General features: G+C 36.7%; 1 protein-coding gene across 7 annotated transcripts in view; it reads left to right on the top strand.

The window, feature by feature from the left end:
* LOC150101260 (ribitol-5-phosphate transferase FKTN-like) overlaps positions 1 to 22,038 on the top strand; it is a 353,950-nt gene that overhangs the window by 194,634 nt on the left and 137,278 nt on the right. For all 7 annotated transcript variants that reach the window (XR_016549166.1, XM_090401598.1, XM_090401595.1 and 4 more), the window contains 2 exons: positions 2,747 to 3,009; positions 12,877 to 13,010. Coding sequence is in view for 6 of the 7 variants with exons in the window: in XM_090401598.1 (XP_090257724.1) it covers positions 2,747 to 3,009; positions 12,877 to 13,010 (397 nt within the window). In the remaining variant the exon portion in view is untranslated. The remainder of the gene's footprint in view (positions 1 to 2,746; positions 3,010 to 12,876; positions 13,011 to 22,038) is intronic.

Genomic DNA, 22,038 nt, shown 5'->3' with positions numbered 1-22,038 from the left:
ATATGAACTGTAGACTAAAATACTCAAACATTATTCAAGAAAAAATGAAAGCGTCTGAGAACTGGAATGAAACCTTGGAGATTCAGTGACAAGCTCTGAAGAAAAAAGCACTGATTGATTCAGCCAGAGAGCTGAATCAATCAGGACATGTGGGGAGGTTGTCTGCAAGGATAGAAAAATCAGAACTACATGGTGGACACAGGAAGTTAAAGAGGCAGTGAAAGAAATGAAGAAAGCATATCAAAAGTTCCTGGCAAATAAGTCAGCTTGTGCTCTTACAGAATGCAGAGACAAATGTAAGAAAGCTAAACAATGTGTAAAACTAGCTAAACAAAAGTCATGGGAAGACTTTCGTAAGCACATAGAAAATAAATATCAAGAAGGTGGCAAGATATTCTGGAGGTTGTTGAAGAAGTCCTGTACAAGGAATTAGAGATAATAAAGGTGACATGAAAAAGATATCCTTGAAGTATAGAGTAATTCCTTCGAAAAATTGCAAAATGAAGCACAGTGGTAAAAAAAAACACTCAACAGTCATGCATTCAGGAATACATATCCGTACTTGAAGCAGAAAAAGCCTTCAAAGACCTGAAATATGGAAAGGCAGCAGGAGTAGATAATATTTGACCAGAAATGCTCAAGTGTTGAGGTATAAAAGTCTTATAGTGGCTGCACTGCTTAGTTCAGAAGGCCTGGACAGAGTGATGAATTCCGGATGATTAGATTAGAGCTCTCATAGTACCCATATAAAAAAAAGGAAATAAAACTGAATGTGAGAATTACAGAGGTATTTCTCCACTCAGTGTTCCTGGTAAGATTTTTGCACGTATACTTGAGAAATGGTTGAGAAGGATTATGGAAGAAAAGCTTGGTGAAGAACAAGCTGGATTCAGTCCAAATAGAGACTGTCGGGATCAGATCTTCACTTTTCAACAAATAGTTGACAAATCATGGGAATACAACAAAGTTTTGTAGGTAAGGAAAAGGCATATGACAAGGTGCCAAGAGAAAACCTATTCAATACTCTACGGTTATATGGTGTCAATGGGGCATTATATCAAGGAATACTTAGTCTTTATTTGTAAGTCAGCAGTTAGAATTGAAGGAAGTATAGGAAGATGGTTTAATATTAAATCTAGTGTTAGACAAGGATGTACATTACACCTCTGTTATTCATTATCTGTATGGATCACATTATGAAGGAAAGTGGTATTAAACCTGATATCAAGATTGGAAATGTCAATGTCAGCTCTTTGCTTTATGTAGATGATGTTATACTTTTAAATAAATCTGCTAAAAGTCTGCAAGATTCCCTGATTAAATTGAATAACTGTTGTAATAGATATGGTATGAATGTTAGCAATAACAAAGCAATGAAAATAGGCAGAAGCATTGAAAATATCAACTGCATTGTGAATGGAAAACCTATAGAACAAATAAATCATTTCTGCTACTTAGACATGATTTTTAAATGAAGATGCTAAATTAAATATGGACAACAGAATCAACAAAGCTGGTAAGGTAGGAAGTCAACTGAAAAAATTTATATGAATTAAGAGGAAAATTAGTCAAAACACTAAATTAGCTGTATACAAGACAGTGTTCAAACCAATTTTAACTTATGGATCTGAGAGCTGGTCAAAAGTAAAACACCTGACCAAAGGATAGAGACTGCAGATATGAGAGTCGTGATAAAGCTTAGGGGCATTAACAGAATGACATTAATGGCAATATCATATTAAAAATGAGGATATTAGGAAAGAACTTGACATTTTCAGCATCCAGGAATGTGTTAGCAAAGCTAATCCCAGGTGGTATGGTCACTTAAACAGAATGGGAAAGGAAAGATTAGTAAAACAAGTGTTCTCTGCCAGGTTGGTAGGAAAAAAGACCCAGAGGAAGACCAAGATATAGGTGGATTGATATAGCAAAAAGTGCTTTAAAAGATAGAAATGTAAGATCTGATAGTGTTGGAGTCTTGACAGATAAAAGACTGATTTGGAGAAAATTATAGATAATAAGTTAGCAATGATGCAAATTTTTCATGTGGTACTATTATATCATGAACACCCTTTGAGTTACATGGCAGGAATTGATGATAATCTGAAAATACATTCTCGCAGTAAAAGTTCTAGGAGAACTTTCTCTTAGAAAAAGTTTTATCTTCTTGTGATAACTTTTTTGGAGGTATCCACATTATCAAAAAAAAAAAAAAAATTGTCACATTTTTCAGAGGATCTTTCTGCTACAAATTCCAGAGTGTGACATTTAAGTTACATCAAATGATAATTGTTTGATGTAACTATATACTATGGCATTATTAGGTTTCACTGTCATACAAAAGCAGTACTAGAACAAAATCTTCTAGTACTGCTTTTGATATTTGGATGAAAGTTGCTGGCTCGGCATTATTAGGTTTCACTGTCATACAAAAGCAGTACTAGAACAAAATCTTCTAGTACTGCTTTTGATATTTGGATGAAAGTTGCTGGCTCATGATGTTTCATGGCAGGCAGCAGTGATTTGAAGGATTACTTACATGCTTCATTGTGAAGAATTTTGCACTATAAAAAAAATATAATAAAATAGAAATAATTGAGGTAGTATAAAATAGAACTCAAAAATTTTGTCATTCTCTTTCTTCTCCTCTAGAGTTACAATTAAAATATACCATTACTGAAACAGTCAATATTTTAGAATTACATGCAGTTGGTCAAAATGTAACTTATTATTTTTTTTTTTTAAGAGTTGAGGTTCTTCCAGCCACTTTGGATGAAATTAAAATATTCCTTCCCATTAAGCCATTAGTGTTCCTGCAGTCTCCTGATAAAGCAAAATTTTTAGAGTGCAACTTTGCAAGAGCAAAGTTATTTCATGACAAATATGGAAGAGATGAAAGTGAAGAGGCAGAAGTATTTCGTGCCAAAGCATGGAAGCTGTTGTCTAAAACAAAGCAACTGTTAGACTTCCTTGGAATTCCATTCTGGCTAAGTAGTGGTACATGCCTGGGTAAGTATTACTTCATAAAGTTTTAAATGCTGTTAAATCAAATTAAAATTCACTATCCTGAGGAGCGTATTCTAAGAAAAATGTTTTTTTTTTTTATTGTTGGAATATACTTGGTAAATTTTAATTACATTTAATAAAAGGAATAAAAACACGTATACCTTACTAAAGAACTTTTTGTAAAAAAAAAAAATTATTTCAAAGAAATATACAGAAAAACTGCAGATTGCAATAAAATTTACTTACAATGCAATTAAAAACTCATGCTTTAATACAATGGTCCTTTCACACTTTCTCTTATGGTTTTAGAAGCTCAAAGAATCTTAGGTAATCAAGTGTAATGAGATCGATCTGAAAGAATTATTATTGTTCCATCATTTTTTAAACAAATGTGCAAAACAAAACCAAAAAAAAATGCTTTTCAATAGGAGGAGATTTTATATAACTAAAAACCATTATTCTCCTAAGAAATATTCCAAATTGAAGAGGAATACACACTACAGTCTATTGTTTCAGGAATTCCCTTTCAAGATGTGATATGTACATTATGACAGTGATACATAATTAAGTTCACATTATTACCAGCTTCTTATCAGTAGTTTTCTTCAAAGTTCATCTCTTAACTTTTAGGATCCAAATATTGTCAGATCTTATATTTGATCTCCTAGGACACTGCTAATAGGATCAGTCCACCTAGAACTAAGTGCATGATGTCATCCTAGCATCTTTTGCTAATCTTTACTATCTTATTACCTTAGTGTTATGATCATTTACACAGCTCGACAGCACAGGAACATTGTCAAGGCCATGAATATTATCAGTAGAAATCCAGACCTGTTTTTGGCTGAGGACCAAATAGCAGCTACAATCACAGCCTATTTTAACAGACCAGTTACACTCCATATGACTTTCTGACACTAATGTGACACGTGTATTTGTATTCCTTGCCACAGCATGTCTTGTCCCACCGAATATCATTCATCTGTTGTCTCTGTTGCTTTCCTAATTCTGAAAATTTCTCTAACATCTTTGACATTTTATACTTTAAACTCAGCTTCCAAATATCTAAACATTAAAGACATCCTCTGATGACACAAAGTCTTCAGAGATGCCTTCAGAACTTCATCTGGCTCCCCTTCTTCAATTCACTGACAAAGCTGAAATTGAAGGCTGAAATATTTGCTGTAAGCAGTAACCTAATGTAAATTGTCTACCAATCAGAACTATGGGCAATCCCCTCTACTTGCTAAGTATTATTTCTTTTCTTAACCAGTTCTTTCAAATACACCAATGAGGTTGCCTTTCAATTACAAGTCTCATTTCTCTTGGAATATTCCTCTTAGCTACTCTCAACTGTGTGTTCTTTGGCATTACAACAGCACCAGATAATGTGATTTGCAGGACTTCTATTCCTTTTCCATGGTCATTTACTCTTTCCTTTCCTTTACTATTTCCAGATCAAAATATTATTATTCAGGACTTTCATGGAATCATAACACTCATCATGGGAGGCCAGCTTAAACAACACAAAGTCTCTCTTGTATTCCTTAAACTCATTCACTGTTTGTGCTCTCACTACCCTATTAGACAATGTATTCCAGGTCCAACCACTGTTTCATGCAGAAAAGCCATTCCTCATCCTCTTTACTCCCCACTTCCATTGATTGTCCCTTGTCTTTGCTTCTTCCTTCTGATCTACCAAATGAAAGAACTCCCCACTGTCAGCCCTGGAACTACCTCTCAACAATTTAAATATTTCAATAATATCACCTCTTCTTCTATCAACCAAACTCTGCAGTCAATATGTCCACAGTCTATCCTCATAGCTAACATTGTATAGTCCTGATATCCTTTTGTTATCTGCCTTTGCACCCTGTCCAGCGTTAATTTATCTCCTTCAAATGGATGTATGGAGACTCGTTAGTACAAGGTGTGTTAGTAGAGGATTTGACAAAATCATACCAACCTGGTGCGACCATGAACGATGTAACTGAGTCTATTAGAGAGCAAAAGGAAAGGGTGAAAGAAATTATTGTTGTGGCAGGTACGAATGATTTGAAAGGAGACAAAATGGAAATGATAGAGGACCTGAATGAATTGTTTGAGGTAGCAGAAGAAAAGAGTGAGAGAGTTAGAATTATTAGTCTTTTTCTGCGGTATGACAGTGAAATGTTTAAAATGAGGGCCTTAATTGCAAATGACTTTATGCGTGGGTTATGTATGACGAGTGGTGTGGAATTTGTGGACGTGTGGAGTGAGTTCGATGGGCGAAAGGATCTATATAAGATGGATGGCTTGCATTTGAATGGATACGGTGTAAGGATACTTGAAAAAGTGTTGCTGAATGTAGTGGATGTGCAAAATCAGGAAAACTAGATTTATTAGGGGGGGGGAGTAGATATACAGTCCTTAGGGAGGCAGTTGAATGTATGAATGAGTATAATATGCCTGAGCGAATAAGGACAACAAATCAGAATAGGATAGTTAATATAAGGCATCAAGTAGGGTTGAGGCTAATGGGGGTCTTAAATTCATGTACACTAATGCTAGGAGTATTAGGAACAAGAAGGAAGAGTTTTGGGCCATGGTTGGCACTTCCAGACCACAGGTTATTGGCATTAGTGAATCATGGCTGACTGTAGATGATATAGCTAGTGGGATTGAATGTGATGGGTATAGTGTGTTCAGGAATGACAGGGAGAATAAAATGGGGGGAGGAGTATTGTAGATGATAGCTGATGAGCTGCAGCCAAGGAGAATAGAAGTTGAACTGCAGGATAGAGAAAAGAGCACGTTTGAGGCCATTTGGTGTGAGATTGTGGCTAGCAGAACAAAATATACAATTGGGTGCTGCTATAGACCAGGTGATGGAAAAGATGGTGGTGACAGTATGCGCAAGCAAATAGAAGAAATGAGTGGAAGGAGGGTAATTATTATGGGAGATTTCAACTATGGTTGCATTGATTGGAGTGAGGAGAGGACACACGGGAGGAAAGAATTGGATTTTATGCGGTTATTAAGGGATAACTATCTGCGACAGCATGCAATGGAAAATACAAGGGGAAAGAGAGTGCTTGACCTAGTAATTACATCTGAGGATTTGGCTGTAACAAATATGACCACATTGCCACCAATTGGTGAGAGTGATCATAGGGTCTTGACTTGGGAGGTGGCTAAAGGTGTGGAATTTACAATTAAGACAGGGTACAGGTGGAATTATCGGGATGGAAAGTATGACAAGCTTAGGAGTTTGATTGGTTCAGTGCCATGGCATGGAAAACTGCAAGGGCTGGATGTTGATAGTGCATGGGAGGCAGTTAAGAATTGTTTGCAAGAGGCAATGGCTGACTGTATACCTAGATTCTGAATAATAAATGAAATAGGGATCAAATGAATGAATAACACCATTAAGCTTGAGCTGCAAAAAAAGAAACAACTATGAAGGGAATTTAAGGAGAAAGGTGACCGACAGGCACATGAACGGTATAAAGCACAGGCCAGAAGGGTAACGAGTGTGGCAAGAAAAGCAAAAAGGATTACGAAAGAACATTGGCCATGCAGGCTAAAGAGAATCTTAAACAGTTTTTTCGATATGTTGCAAGTAAAAGGAAAAATGTATATGGCAGAATGATTTTAAAGAATGCCAATGGTAGGGAGGTAACTGAATCAGTGATATAGTTGAGTTACTGAGTGAGCACTTTGCAAGAATATATCATCCAGGTGGTGACATTGCAGAAACGAATGAACCAGTAGATTGTATGGGAATTGTGGTGAATGAAGTGGAGGTGAGTAGTCTATTGCATAACCTCAATGTCAATACATCTGTGGGATTGGATGGTATACCAGCTCATGTCATACGAGAAGTGGCTAAAGAATTGTCAGTACCCTTGACCATTTTGTTTAATTTGAGTCTCAGATCTGGGTTAGTCCCGAGGGAGTGGAAAGAGGGGAAAATAGTTCCACTGCATAAAGGTGGTTCCAAGACTGCTGTTGTAAATTACCAACCGATTAGCATATCAGGAATCATTGTCAAGGTCTTAGAGAAATTAGTCAAGAAAAAAATACAGGATTGGATAGATGAAAATGGGATATTGTATGGGGGACAACATGGTTTTGTGAAGGGTAGATCATGCCTCAGTAACTTGCTCACGTTTTATAACACAATGATGGCTGAACTGGATAAGGGTAATGGGTTTACAGTGATTCCTGGACCTTGCCAAGGCCTTTGACAGGACCACATGGAACCCTAATCAGTAAACTAGAGCAGATGGGGATGGATATAGGGTTGGTGAGATGGATAGGAGGGTGGTTAATGGAGAGATACCAGAGAGTGGTTTATTCAGGAGTTGAGTCTAAAAGACGGCTTGTGACTAGTGGTGTGCCGCAGGGCTCTGTTCTTGGACCACTGCTTTTCAATTTGTTCATCAATGATATAGGAAAGGATCTGAGAGGAAGTGTTCACCTGTTTGCTGATGATACAAAGTTGGGTAGAGCAATTGGGAGTGCACAGGATGTCAAAATTTTACAGGATGATTTGGATAGTTTGGAGGACTAGGCTAGGAAAAATGGATGTCAATTTAATGTGGCAAAGTGTAAGGTTATGCACTTCGGGGTGAAAAGAATAGCAGCAGTATATCACATTGGTGGAACCATACTCCAGGAGATTGATGAGGCCAGGGATTTGGGAGTGTTGGTGGATAGGGAATTGAAGTTTAGAGGGCACATTGCAAAAGTGGCTAAATCAGCTCATCGAATCACTTGGCTTCTGAAAAATACTTTAACATGCAGAGACAAACAACTTGTTGTTCCTCTGTATCGAGCCTTGATAAGACCCCCATCTGGACTACTGTGCCCAGTTATGGGCACCAGGGTTTCTTCATAATGGGGAGGAAGTGGAGAGGATCCAAAGACAATTGACCAAGATGATAGCTGGTCTGTGGAATGAACCTTATGAGAATAGGTTGAAGATTTGTGGGTTGCAGAAATTGGTCGATAGGCGGAAAAGGTGTGATATGATTGAGACATTCAAATTACTTTAGGGTTTCTATAAGATTAATCCAGAAGATATGCATGGAAGCTGGGCAAGAATGTGGTTGACAAGGGTGTTAGAGCTAGGTTTTTTACTTGGAGAGTGGTGAATGAGTGGAATAAGCTGCCAGAGTCTGTTGTGGGTGCTACGACCGTGAATGAGTTCAAGGCAAGGTATGATAGATACTGTGTGAATGTAGAATGGTTGTTCTTGACATGATGTTAGGGCCTCCCTCGATGAGTCTGTCGACTCCTTGAAGTTTCCCGGAATAATAATAAAAATAATAAAAATCCCTGAGACCAAATCTGAACACAATAATCCAAATGTGGTCTGATAAGGGCGTATACAATGGATCCACAACACTACTTTCTTTGGTTGGCATCCTCTAGGTTACTTTCATCACCTTTGTAATATGTCCCCTAAACTTCAGATTTTTATCAGTCATCATCCCAAGGCCAATTGCCTCCTCCACTTCCTCTAGTACAGTTTCTCCAAAAGAGTATGCAGCTTCCCATCAATGAATCCCAAACTTCAAGACCTTACATTTAGTTGCATTAAACTGATACCCACATTAATGTGCTCATCTGTCCAACTTAATTTAAATCCTCCTGATGGGCTACCACATGAGCACTATTACTAATAACCCTTCCCGGCTTCATATCATCTGCAAACAACTGAATATTTCCCTGCAATCCATTGGCAATGTCATTGATGTAAAGATTAAACAATTTGGGACTCAATACTGCTCCCTCATACACAACTCTCTGATATCTGTTAGACAGCCAATCTCCAATCCATTTCACTAACCCAATATCCAAAACCCATATACGGTAAGTTAATTATCAGTTTATCATGTGGTATCCTGTCAAATGTCTTTGTAAAATTCAGAAAATGGCAGTATATGCTTTTCCATCATCAATCGCTTGTTACTTTATTATAAAAAGCAATTAGATTACTAAAACAACAGCACCCTTAACAAATCCATGCTGACCCTCTTAGATAATATTACCCTTACCTGCCCTTTGCTGTATTACGATCTCTCACAAATTTCTTCAAAATCTTAATTATAGAAGAAATACAAACTGGCCTTTTCTACTATGTCTAGAAAAAGGATGTCATAAAATCCATTATTAAAGAAAAAAATAATGCACTTTTTTAGTAAAAACAATAAAAATAAACAAGAAATTAATTATCTAAGAGAAGTGCTTTTAAGGAATGGCTATGTTCTAAGAACTGTTAATGGCATTCTAAAAAAACTATGAAATGGTTCTGCACACATGCAAGAAAGCAGGGAGTATAAAGATGCTATCACTTTACTATAGGTGATGACCTCAAAGTTACCTTCCTACCTATAAAAAAAATCTACATGATTGGCATATATCAAACATGAAGGCATTTTGGAGAAAACTACATGAAAGAACATGTAAAGGATGTTGAGAACAAAAGAGCACCAAAGCAGGCTTGGTTTATTATACCACTAAGGGAAAATCCTCATATAGTTTGGAAACCAACAAAAATGCTGTATATTGAATTTAATAGCTATATTCATTGCTTTAAGTCTTTAGAATGACATGATGCCAAAATAACAGATTGTTCAACAAAGGGCAATAAAAATCATGACATTATTCTAAACTATCTATGGTTAGCATACATAGGACCTAAAATATATCGACCTAGGTTATTATAGTAACACAGCATCCAAAAATGGCAACCTTTCTTTTATGGTATACAGAAAGCCTACTCACATGGAAAGATAAATTCACAAGCTTTTCCATGACCCCCCCCCCCCTCCCAATATGGGATTATAAAAATTTTAACTAATAGAGCCATCAGTCTCTTTTCCAATGAGGCATCTCTCTCATTTTAACCTAACCATATGTACCACACCTTATCTAATATCTACATCCTACAAAGTTAGCAGAATACTTCATCTCTCCAAATCCTCAACTACTGCTACATACAGATTGCAGAAATGCTGTCACTGTTCCCTTAAGCACTCATGACCTTCTCCAAGTATCCATGGATATTTATAGTTATATAGTTAAAATTATAGTTGTATTCATAACTATAATTTTACTACAAGGTGGTTAGCTTATGAGTGTTCTGCTGGCTTGTTTGACCAGTTGTGAAATAAAAAACCCAAGTAGCCAGGAGGAAAATCCAAGCCACCTCCATGCAAAACCATCTAACTCACCTTCATTTGAAATGTCCTGATAAAGGTTCTTGGCATTCTAGCCAAGATTTGAACTCGTATCTTTCCAACTAAAGAGCTTTGTGTATAGCAAAATTTGTAAACAGATTCCAAGGAAGAAGAAGAAGAAGAGAAGTATCATGATTCATTGCAACAATTTTAAATACAAGGCTTTTTTTTTTTTTTTTTTTTTGTGGAATCTACAGCTACCCTTTATTTAAGTAAATATGGTTCTTATAAACTCTCCAGGATATGGAAAACTTAATTCTTAGGCATATTGTGTTATAGCAAAATTTATAGTAAGTTAGCTAATTCAGGAACAGTCACTCAAGCCTACAGTAAGTTGAGTGGTGGTTTCACACTAGGTATTGAAAATAATTTAACACTTAAAGACAGTCACAAACATCTAAGCCACAGTACGATTTTAATCTACAACTTGTAGGTTGCAAAGCAGAGTTATCGATTCAGTCAGCCATTTTGGTGACTATTGACTGCTGAAAATAGGCAGACAAGGCTAGTACACAATGAAAAAAGTATATTTTTTCTGGACATTGTCCATGCACAGGGCTTGCTATTTTTGTTCTGGTTGCTGATTTATCTGCCTTCTGAGATGATAAATCAGGAACTAGAATGGAAAACATGAAATGGAATGAAAGTACTGGGATCTGTCATAATCATGTTTTGTTCTGGTTCCTGATTTATCTGCCTTCTGAGATGATAAATCAGGAACTAGAATGGAAAACATGAAATGGAATGAAAGTAGTGGGATCTGTCATAAGCATGTATTGTGATTGATAAGCATAATTTGCATTCATTACTCGGTGCTTCCCACTACACTATCCCTTTTCTCAGCTGAGTTGGCTCTTCATGTCTTAATTTCTTTTCAAAAGACATTTGGAATCCTGTGAACACATGCAGTTACAGACATAGGACACACCAGGAGGCATAGGGCTAGTCACCTTATCCTCGGGATGGGTACGGCTTAGAAGTGCTAAAGATAGCTCCGTAACAGATGGTTAGGCCTAATACCTGAAGTGAAGAAGATTTGGAATTGGCCTTCATCAGGAAGTGTTTGATAAAGTAAAATCATTTCATAATTTATATATTATTTGAATCATTCAAAAAAAAAAAAACTGTTACAATATAACATGACTAATGGCTTATCATTTTTTCATTCCTTCCCTATAGAAAGGGTATTTATCTTTTCTTTTTTTTTTTTACTGTTATGCAGATCAGCAAAAGATAATTTAAGATATATTTGAGGGAAGAATTATCAGACTGCATTTTCAAGATCAGGAGAAGTGGGTGAGTAGCATCATTAACAATTAGCCGAAGGAAGTAGAATCAAGTAGAAGGCAGTAGCATGCTGTACAGCTCTGTGGTTGGACTATTGCTGTTAAGTATATTAACACTTAACCACTGTCCAGTTGGCAGAGTAAGATTTGCACTTTGGAATGAAAAAAACATTACAGGCTGTGTGTATTACATTGAAATGAACCACAAGAAATTCACTTTCTGGGAATTAATGGCTGACAGTGTTAAAGACCATATTGCAAACTTGGGCAAGCTCAGACACTTCCTGCTTGCTAAAGAGCATAAGCAGATTTAAGAGGATTGGTAAACCTCTTACTAGATTTCTTTGAAAATGAAGAAATGGTGACAGGTTGGAATGCTCTCTATTAAAAGAGTCAGCAGGAGATGTGGAAATATGGCTTGATGTAAAATTAGGTGTAAGATAAGGGTGTACACTGAACTCCACTCTTTCATTATTTCTGTGAATCACATTATAAAGGAAAGTTACATTAAATTTGATATTTTTTTTTTATTAGATATTCAAGTTAGCATTTTACTTTACTTTATACTACTGAATAAATCCACTAAGTATTCATATATAAAAAAAAAAATGTAAAACAACATTGTTTTTTATTTGATATTCAAATTTTATAAATTTCTATAATATGAACGCTATTGCAGTCATCTGGAAAACCAGCTTTTATTTTAAGTTAACTTTACAAAACATGCCAGATTAATGAGGCACTTGCCTTTTATTTTTTTCTATGTTTCATGCCACAAAGTAATGAAACTATAAAGTTCTTACAAGGTGAGTGATGTTGTATAGCTGTTTTACATTTATCACTGCATGGCACACACAACAAAAATGGTATGTGTCTGTTTTACACTCTCCTTTTTAAATGTGATATAATAAAGAAATACCCATCTTTGAATCTATTAAGTGCAAGTGAGGAATCTTCAGACTGAGTTCATCCATTAATATAACATATGTGAAAACCATTTCTCCAATATTCAGATTATTGTTGCATGCCTTGAGAGTCACAACAACCACAATGAGACACTTTGTAGTTGCATTTCCACTTTGAGTGTTTCATGATATTTTTCAGAGGCTACCTAACCAAGTTGAATTCTTTGTTGAATTCTTCTCCTACACATCCTCCAACTGCTGTAATTCAAATATATTAGAATCACCTAAGTTCACTTCACTTATAAAAGTAATCTATAAAATAAAGTATTAATAATAATTTGGCCAGTGTTTAGAAGTCAAGGTTTAGAAAATTTCTTCTGCAGCTCTTTTCTTGAAGATTATTTAAATTTATGAAAAAAAAACAAAAAAACTGTTTATTATTTTATGTAGGTTTTTACCGGCAGTGTGACTTTATTCCTTATAGTAAAGATATTGATATAGGAATATGGATCAAAGATTTCAAGCAAGATATTATACCTCTCTTTTCAACTCATGATCTTCCTCTGACCCATTCTTTTGGCAAGGTACTTATGTTTTTCGATTCTTTCCATTCAGTTCTGAGTAATATGTATCAGATATTAAAAAGGAACATAATGAGTTTTCTAAAGCATTATTCTAAATATTTAAAATTTTAACAGTTATATGATAACTAAATATAATAAAGTTCTGTAAAAAATGATGATATGACTTTGCTTCAGTAAATAGACAATTCTGGTGTTGCTTTCAGAAAAAGAAAAAAAATAACATTTTTATATTAAAAAAAAGCCTTTTTTTTGTGAGAATGTAATGTTTTGCAGAAAAGGACAATCACATGTCTGTCTGGTTAGTTTTAAAAAGTCTTGAGTTATAATTAAGACAAATTGAGGTTGTAATAAACATTAAATATGAATTATTTGTGTAAAATCATATTACCCATAGAATTTCTACTCAGCATGTTGTGAGCTTCTTAGTACTAAGATAAACTTTGGAATGAAAGATATTATATTATAATGAAATTGTGGAAGTAAATACTGATATTCTGTGGTGTCTAATGGCAATTATTTAAAACTGGTGGTGGTTAAGAATATATAAGGATTTTTTTTTTTTTTTTGGTTCATATTAGCTGCTAAGTCGAAAATTAAAATGTTGACTTTATTTAAGAAAGTCACTCACTGTAGTTTATTTGGGTATCAGATTCATTTTAGAAATTATGGACTTTACAACCTTGTTATAAATAACTCTTTTAATATCCCGACGTTTCGATCTTCATATTAAGATCATCATCTGGAGCATATACAAATATATGGGACAAGCTAAGTTACATTACAATACAGTAAGCTAGAGAAACAATGAATTGATCACAAATTATTCTACTGGTATGACCTCTAGTGAAAAAAAAAAAATTAATTATTTACATCAAACTAAATTCTATTTATGATAACATGAATAAACATTCTTTCTTACAGATAGTTTTCTTTCAGTAACAATGATGTCCTATTTTTAGCATTACAATTGTTATTTTTGATTTAGGATCCTGGATTTTCTACAGTCCTGTTTATAGTTGCTCTTAGAGAGGAAGATAACATTGGTCGAATATATGCCTTCCATATGTTTGGGAATTTTAGACCATCATTATTGTTCAGATTGGGGTGGTTGGTAATAATCTCACAGGCTTCCTTAAATTTGCTTTCATACCGTGTTTTGGTGTCATGTAGACAACTAGTGCTTTTTCAGTCAGTTCTATGTAAGGTATTCAGGGCATGATCAGAAAGGCCAGCTTCACCATAATTATTATATTTAATGTGTCGTTTATGTTCTTTTTGTCTGATTGGAATTGTGCGTCCTGTTTCTCCTATATATGGTATGTTACCAGTGCAATAAATATGGTATACTCCAGGGTGGGCCAGCAGAGGGAGTGGGTCTTTGGATGAGTTGAGTAAGCTTTTTAATTTTGCAGGAGGTTTAAATGTAGCTCTGAGGTTGTATTTTTGTAGTATTCTGTTTATTTTATCTGATGTCCCTTTAATGTAAGGAATGGTTATAGCTTTATTGTAGTCTGGTTTGTCTTTGTTTTTTATTGAGGTCGTGTAGAGAATTTTGTTAATAGTGTTTTGGCTGTACCCATTTTTTTGAAAAGTATCGCTGATAACTTTAAATTCGTCTTTCAGTGCCCTATTCTTTTGAGTATTAATGACACGTAGTTTTTCTGTTGGGTGGTGGTAGGAGTCATGTGTATATATTGGCCAGTATGTTTCGGTTTCCGATAAACAGTGAAGGAAAGATTGCCAGAAGGGAGACGTGTGACAAGTGTATCTAGAAACGGAAGTGTGTTCTGTTTTTCAATCTCAATTGTGAACTGTTTGTGTTGTTTGTTTAGGTGGCTAAGGAATGCGTCTAGTGTCTGGTGGCCATGAGACCAGATCATGAAACATCGTCAACATATCTAAGTCAGACTTTGGGTTTTAAAGGAGAGGAACCTAAAGCAAGTTGCTCAAAATGTTCCATATAAAAGTTAGCAATAGGAGGGGATAATGGCGAGCTCATGGCCGTGCCTTCTTTTTCTAGGTAGAAAGCGTTTTGCCATACAAAATAACCAGAAAGCAATACATATGCAAAGAGCACCATGATATCTGGAGGAAATTTGTTCTGTAAAAGAAGGATTGTGTCACTGATTGGGCCATTCGTAAAGAGGGCAGAGACATCAAAACTGACTGATAAATCATCTTTTTCTAATGTAACATCTTTGATGATGTTTATGAAGTGTCGCGTGTTTCTGATATAGGAGGGGGAATGACCTACCAACTCCTTGAGTGTTGCTGCTAATTTTTTGGCTAAGTGATAATTCGAGCTATCTATCCCTTCGACTATAGGCAGGAGTGGTATGTTTTCTTTGTGTATTTTTGGTAGCCTGCAAATTCTTTGGGAAAGAGCGTAGTGTGGAAATAGTTTCTCTGTTTTCTTTTTTATTCTATTGGTTGAGTTGGTATGTGTTATTGTCCAAGACTAGCAGATTCATTTTTTTCTACATAAGTGGTTCGGTTTAAAATAACAGTGGCACTTCCTTTATTGGCTCTAGTTATTACGATGTTCGGATTTGACTTTAATGATTTCACCGCTGTTAATTCGTCATTTGTTAAGTTGCTTGTTATTGTTTTGTTATGATTTAAAATGTTGGCAGTTTCTAAACCTATTTTGTCTGCTATGTTATTTGAATCTATAGCCTTCTTCTATGTTACAAATAAATTCAAGTTTATTTATTGACCTGGGTGCTACAGCAAAATTTAGACCTTTCTTTAGTACCGAGAGTTTCTTTGTTTAAAGCGTGGTTGGATAGGTTAACTACGTTACTGTTACCTGTAGGCGATTGGAGACTCCTGTTGTTTCTTGCTTCTGGTTGGTTGTTATCGTTCACTTTGGAGAAATTTGAATATGGCCACTGGTTTTGTCAATCTTTTAGTCTTTGAAATTTGGAAGTTAACTTTTCTTTCTTCGTTTGAAGGATATGGTTCACTGTGTTGTCCATAATCTTTTCCAGGATCATCCAGATATCTGTGTTTAAGTAGCTTGATCTGTTCTCTTAGTAGCGCTTTCTCCATGCAGTGGTATATTCGTTTTGCCTTTGTTGAGGTGAATTTCATCATTAGTTTGATGCAATTCGGAATGATGTTGCTGTTCCTACACTGTTTTAAAAAAGTCAGTCAATTGATCAAACTACAAACATTAATCTTCATGTTGAAGGCTTAATGGATTTTTTTACGACACTCAGAAAGGATTAACTCAGAATTTAATACTTCCTATATTTTGTCCTAGTCACTAGGACATCTATGGGGATTACAAAAACAACTAATGTAACATGAACACAAATATCATACTATACTAAGCCCAACCACGTGGAGCGCCCTCTAAGGGCATTGTAGGTGGCCTGAAATGTAAGGCGAAACCTCTGGTGATGAGTATTTCCCAAATCTTCAGAAGCTTAATGCAACTGTATTTATTAAGATTTGGTTGATTTCTGAGAGCTGCTGCTTCTAAGAATAGTCACTCTTTCTTGAATTTGCTGTGGTGGAGCATGGTGATTTTCTTCAATCATACCCTGTGAGTGGTGTCCAAGACATGGTCAGCCAAGCCTGAATGACCATAGTTGTGTTTATAGATGTAAGACTTGTGTTCCTCCAGGCAGATGGATGCTGATCTGCCTGTCTGTCCAAAGTATGCCAGTTTACAGGAACAGGGTACTTTGTCAACTCCAGGCAGAGAGGGAGGCGGGAGCTGATCTTTTGTAGAACGGATAAGGGTAGCAAGTTTGCGGTGGGGCTTATAAGTTGTGTGTGGGTTGTACTTTTTTAGAATCTTGGCTATTTTTTCAGATGTGCCATGGATGTAGGTTATGGTGATGGCATTTTTAAAATCTTGTTGACGAGAAGGACGGGGAATGGGGGAGGAATTGATTATTTTTTTGATACTGTGATCGCTGTAGCCATTGGAGAGGAAAGTGCTGTGTATGTGGTTAAGCTCATTAGTGAGGGCGGTTCCACTGGAACAAAGATTGTGGGCTCTCTTGGTAAGAGTTTTAATAATGCCATATTGTTGAGAGGGGTGGTGGTGGGAGAGTTTGTGAATGTATCTGCCTGTGTGTGTGGGTTTTCTGTATACGGTGAAGGTAAGTGTATCATTAGGCAGGCGTGTGACTAAGGTGTCTAGGAAGGGTAAACAATTGTTCTTTTCCATAGTGAACTGGATTCTTGGATGTAGACTATTGAGATGACTGAGGAAGGAGTCTAACGTGTCTGGGCGGGCCATGAGGCCAAATAGAGAACACATCATCTACATATCTTAGCCAGATAGAAGGTTTGAGTGGGGCTGAGTCTATGGCTCGTTTTTCGAAATCTTCCATATAGAAATTGGCAAGGGGGGGTGAGAGGGGGGAACCCATGGCAGTTCCTTCTATCTGCTTGTAGATTTTGTTGTTCCAAGAGAAATATCCAGAGTTAATGGCAAAGGAAAAGAGATCTAAGATGTCAGAGGGAAAAACCTTTTCTAAGAGAGATAAGGTGTCAATTAAGGGAATATTGGTAAACAAAGAGGAGATATCAAAGCTTACCAATATGTCTGTCTTCTTCAAAAAAATGAATCTGCTAGTCTGGGACAATAACACATACCAACTCATTAACTACAACCTAACCAATAGAATAAAAAAAGAAAACAGAGAAACTACTTAAGTCAATTACCACATGGCCCGATTATACGGTCAAAAAACTATTCCCACACTACACTCGTTCCAAAAGAATTTGCGGGCTACCAAAAATACACAAAGAAAACATACCACTCCTGCCTATAGCTGAAGGGATAGATAGCCCGAATTATCACTTAGCCAAAAAATTAGCAACAACACTCAAGGAGTTGGTAGGTCATTTCCCCTCCTATATCAAAAACACGCAACACTTCATAAACATCATCAAAGACATTACATTAGAAAAAGATGATTTATCAGTCAGTTTTGATGTCTCTGCCCTCTTTACGAATGGCCCAATCAGTGACACAATCCTTCTTTTACAGAATAAATTCCCTCCAGATATCTTTGCGTTCTGGTTATTTTGTATGGCAGAATGCTTTCTACCTACAAAAAGAAGGCACAGCAATGGGCTCGCAATTATCCTCCCCATTACTAACTTTTATATGGAACCTTTTGAGCAACTTGCTTTAGGTTCCTCCCCTTTAAAACCCAAAGTCTGGCTTAGATATGTTGACAATGTTTTCGCGATCTGGTCCCATGGCTGCCAGACACTAAACACATTCCTTAGCCACCTAAACAAAGAACACAAATGTATACAGTTCACAAGTGAGATTGAAAAACAGAACACACTTCTGTTTCTAGATACACTTGGCACACGTCATCCTTCTGGCAATCTTTCCTTCACTGTTTACCAGAAACTGACACATACTGGCCAATATATACACATAAACTCCTACCACTACCGAACACAAAAACTAGGTGTCATTAATACTCTAAAAAACAGGGCTCTGAAGATCTGCTCCAGTGAACAGGCACTGAAAGATGAATTTAATTTATCAGCAATACTTTTCAAAAAAATGGTAGCCAAAATACTATTAACAATCAGACAATAAGAATGTAAACGTCACATTAAATATAATAATTATGGTGAAGCTGGCCTTTCTGATAATGCCCTGAACATCTTACATAGAATTGACTAAAAAAACACTAGTTGTCTACATCACACCAAAACATGGTATGAACGCAAATTTAAGGAAGCCTGTGAGATTTTTACTAACCACCCCAATCTGAACAATAATGATGGTCTAAAAATCTCAAACATATGGAAGGCGTATATTCGACCCATGGAATCTTCCTCTCTAAGAGCAACTTCATGTTGGAGGCTTAATGGATATTTTTACAACACTCAAAAAGAATTAAAATAGACTTTAATGCTTCCTATATTTCGTCCTAGTCACTAGGACATCTACGAGGATTACGAAAAAATTAATGTAACATATGCACAAATAACAAACAATACTAAGCCCAACCACGTGGGTGACACTAAAGTCCTATCTAGGTAGAGCGCCCTCTAAGGGCAGTAGTAGGTGGCCTGGAATGTAAGGTGGGAACTCTGGTGATGAGTGTTTCCCAAATCTTCGGAAGCTTAATGCACCCATATTTATTGAGATTTGGTTGGTTTTTGAGAGCTGCTGTGGTGGAGCATGGTGGTTTTCTTCCATGATACTCTGTGGGTGGTGTCCAAAACATGGTCAGCCAAGCCTGAATGGCCATAGTTGTGTTTGAAGATGTAAGACTTGTGTTCCTCTAGACGGATGGATGCTGATCTGCCTGTCTGTCCAAAGTACGCCAGCTTACAGGAACAGGGTACTTTGTAAACTCCAGGCAGAGAGAGAGGAGGGAGCTGATCTTTTGTAGAACGGATAAGGGTAGCCAGTTTGCGGTGGGGCTTGTATGCTGTGTGTAGATTGTATTGTTTTAGTATCTTGGCTATTTTTTCAGATGTGCCACGGATGTAGGGTATGGTGATGGCATTTTTAAAATCTTGTTGACGAGAAGGAAGGGGAATGGGGGAGGAGTTGATTATTTTTTTGATAATGTGATCGCTGTAGCCATTGGAGAGGAAAGTGCTGTGTATGTGGTTAAGCTCATTAGTGAGGGCGGTTCCACTGGAACAAAGATTGTGGGCTCTCTTGGTAAGAGTTTTAATAATGCCATATTGTTGAGAGGGGTGGTGGTGGGAGAGTTTGTGAATGTATCTGCCTGTGTGTGTGGGTTTTCTGTATACGGTGAAGGTAAGTGTATCATTAGGCAGGCGTGTGACTAAGGTGTCTAGGAAGGGTAAACAATTGTTCTTTTCCATAGTGAACTGGATTCTTGGATGTAGACTATTGAGATGACTGAGGAAGGAGTCTAACGTGTCTGGGCGGGCCATGAGGCCAAATAGAGAACACATCATCTACATATCTTAGCCAGATAGAAGGTTTGAGTGGGGCTGAGTCTATGGCTCGTTTTTCGAAATCTTCCATATAGAAATTGGCAAGGGGGGGTGAGAGGGGGGAACCCATGGCAGTTCCTTCTATCTGCTTGTAGATTTTGTTGTTCCAAGAGAAATATCCAGAGTTAATGGCAAAGGAAAAGAGATCTAAGATGTCAGAGGGAAAAACCTTTTCTAAGAGAGATAAGGTGTCAATTAAGGGAATATTGGTAAACAAAGAGGAGATATCAAAGCTTACCAATATGTCTGTCTTCTTCAAGGTTAAATTTTCTGTGAGGGCTTTAAAGTGGGTCGAGTTTTTTATATAGGAAGGGGACCTTCCGGTGAGGGGGATCAGAGAGTTGGCCAGCTGTTTAGATAGTCTATAGCAAGGTGCATTGGTAGCATCTACTATAGGCCTGAGTGGGGAGTTGGGTTTGTGGATTTTTGGTAAACCGTATATTCGGGGGGGACGGGAGCGGAAAGGTTTAAGTTTTTTTTCGTGACATCTGGGGGCCAGGAAGATACTTTTTTGAGTAAAATTTTTTAAGTTTCTTAACTTGTGTTTTTGTGGGGTCGTGTTCTAGCGGGATGTAGGTAGCGCGATCGCGGAGGATAATGTTCATTTTACGCTTATATTCGCTGGTATTAAGAACGACTGTGGCATTACCCTTATCCGCTCTGGTGATGACGATACTTTTTTCTTTACGTAGTTTCAGGAGAGCCGTGCATTGGGCATATGATAAATTACTTTTTGGCGGAGAAGAATGCGCGAGGATGTTGGCTACGTCAAGTCTGATGTTGTTAGCTATCTCCGACGGTAAGCGACCGATTCCATGTTCGATGTTCACCATTACGTCAAGCACCGGCACTTCTTTCGGAGCGACGGCAAAATTATGGCCGAGGCAAAGGGTGCTAACGGCATCGTCGTTGAGCCTTTTGGAAGAGAGGTTTATTACTGTCTGGAGAGGTTGAATTTGTGGTTGTGGTTTGTTTTTCACAAGGTTGCTAAATTTCTTGATATGTTTATTTTTTATTTTTTGGAATTCTCTCTGTGCGGAATTTCCGAAATGCCAGAAAGAATCGACCAAAGTTCAGGGTTAAGAACGGTGGAGAGCTCTGATTATAAGGAGCCAATGGCGGCGTTCGTCACTGCGAGGGTAGCACGTGTAGAGGCGATTTGCTCGCGGAGTAATGCCTGGCTGGCACGGTTATATATACGAAGTGCTTTTTTAGAATGGAAATTGATCTTCATTTTAACGCAGTTTGGTATCACTCTTGTGTCCCGACATCGTTTTAAAAAGGCCAGCCTGTTTAGTTGCCTAGATAGTCGTAGTTTTGACTTACCGTATTGCTTGGATTTGCGTGCTAGTTCTTCTCCATGGATGATTAGAATACGTGTGTAGAGGCTTAAGTGCTGTGAGGACATCATGTTGGAGGCTTAATGGATATTTTTACAACAAATAACTATTTTTACAAGATGTCCTAGTGACTAGGACGAAATATAGGAAGCATTAAAGTCTATTTTAATTCTTTTTGAGTGTTGTAAAAATATCCATTAAGCCTCCAACATGATGTCCTCACAGCACTTAAGCCTCTACACACGTATTCTAAGAGCAACTATAAACAGGACTGTAGAAAATCCAGGATCCTATATCAAAAATAACAATTGTAATGCTAAAAATAGGACATCATTGTTACTGAAAGAAAACTATCTGTAAGAAAGAATGTTTATTCATGTTATCATAAATAGAATTTAGCTTGATGTAGTTTATAAATATATATATATTTTTTTCACTAGAGGTCATGCCAGTAGAATAATTTGTGTTCAGTTCATTGTTTCTCTAGCTTACTGTATGTAATATAACTTAGTTTGTCTTCTATATTTGTATATGCTCCAGATAATGATCTTAATATGAAGATCGAATCATCGGGATATTAAAAGAGTTATTTATAATACAGTTGCAAAGTCCATAATTTATAAAATGAATGCTGAACACTGTGTAACACTAAAAGAATGGGTATCAGATTAATTGAAACCTGTTGTGTAAATGAGGAAATTGTTTATGTGAAGGCAGTAGCT

Source organism: Typopeltis vanoorti, chromosome 12, assembly GCF_054136105.1.
Source record: "Typopeltis vanoorti isolate ZY-2024b chromosome 12, IOZ_Tvanoo_1.0, whole genome shotgun sequence".
Classification (NCBI taxonomy): domain Eukaryota; kingdom Metazoa; phylum Arthropoda; class Arachnida; order Uropygi; family Thelyphonidae; genus Typopeltis; species Typopeltis vanoorti.
This window is presented reverse-complemented; position numbering and strand designations above follow the sequence as displayed.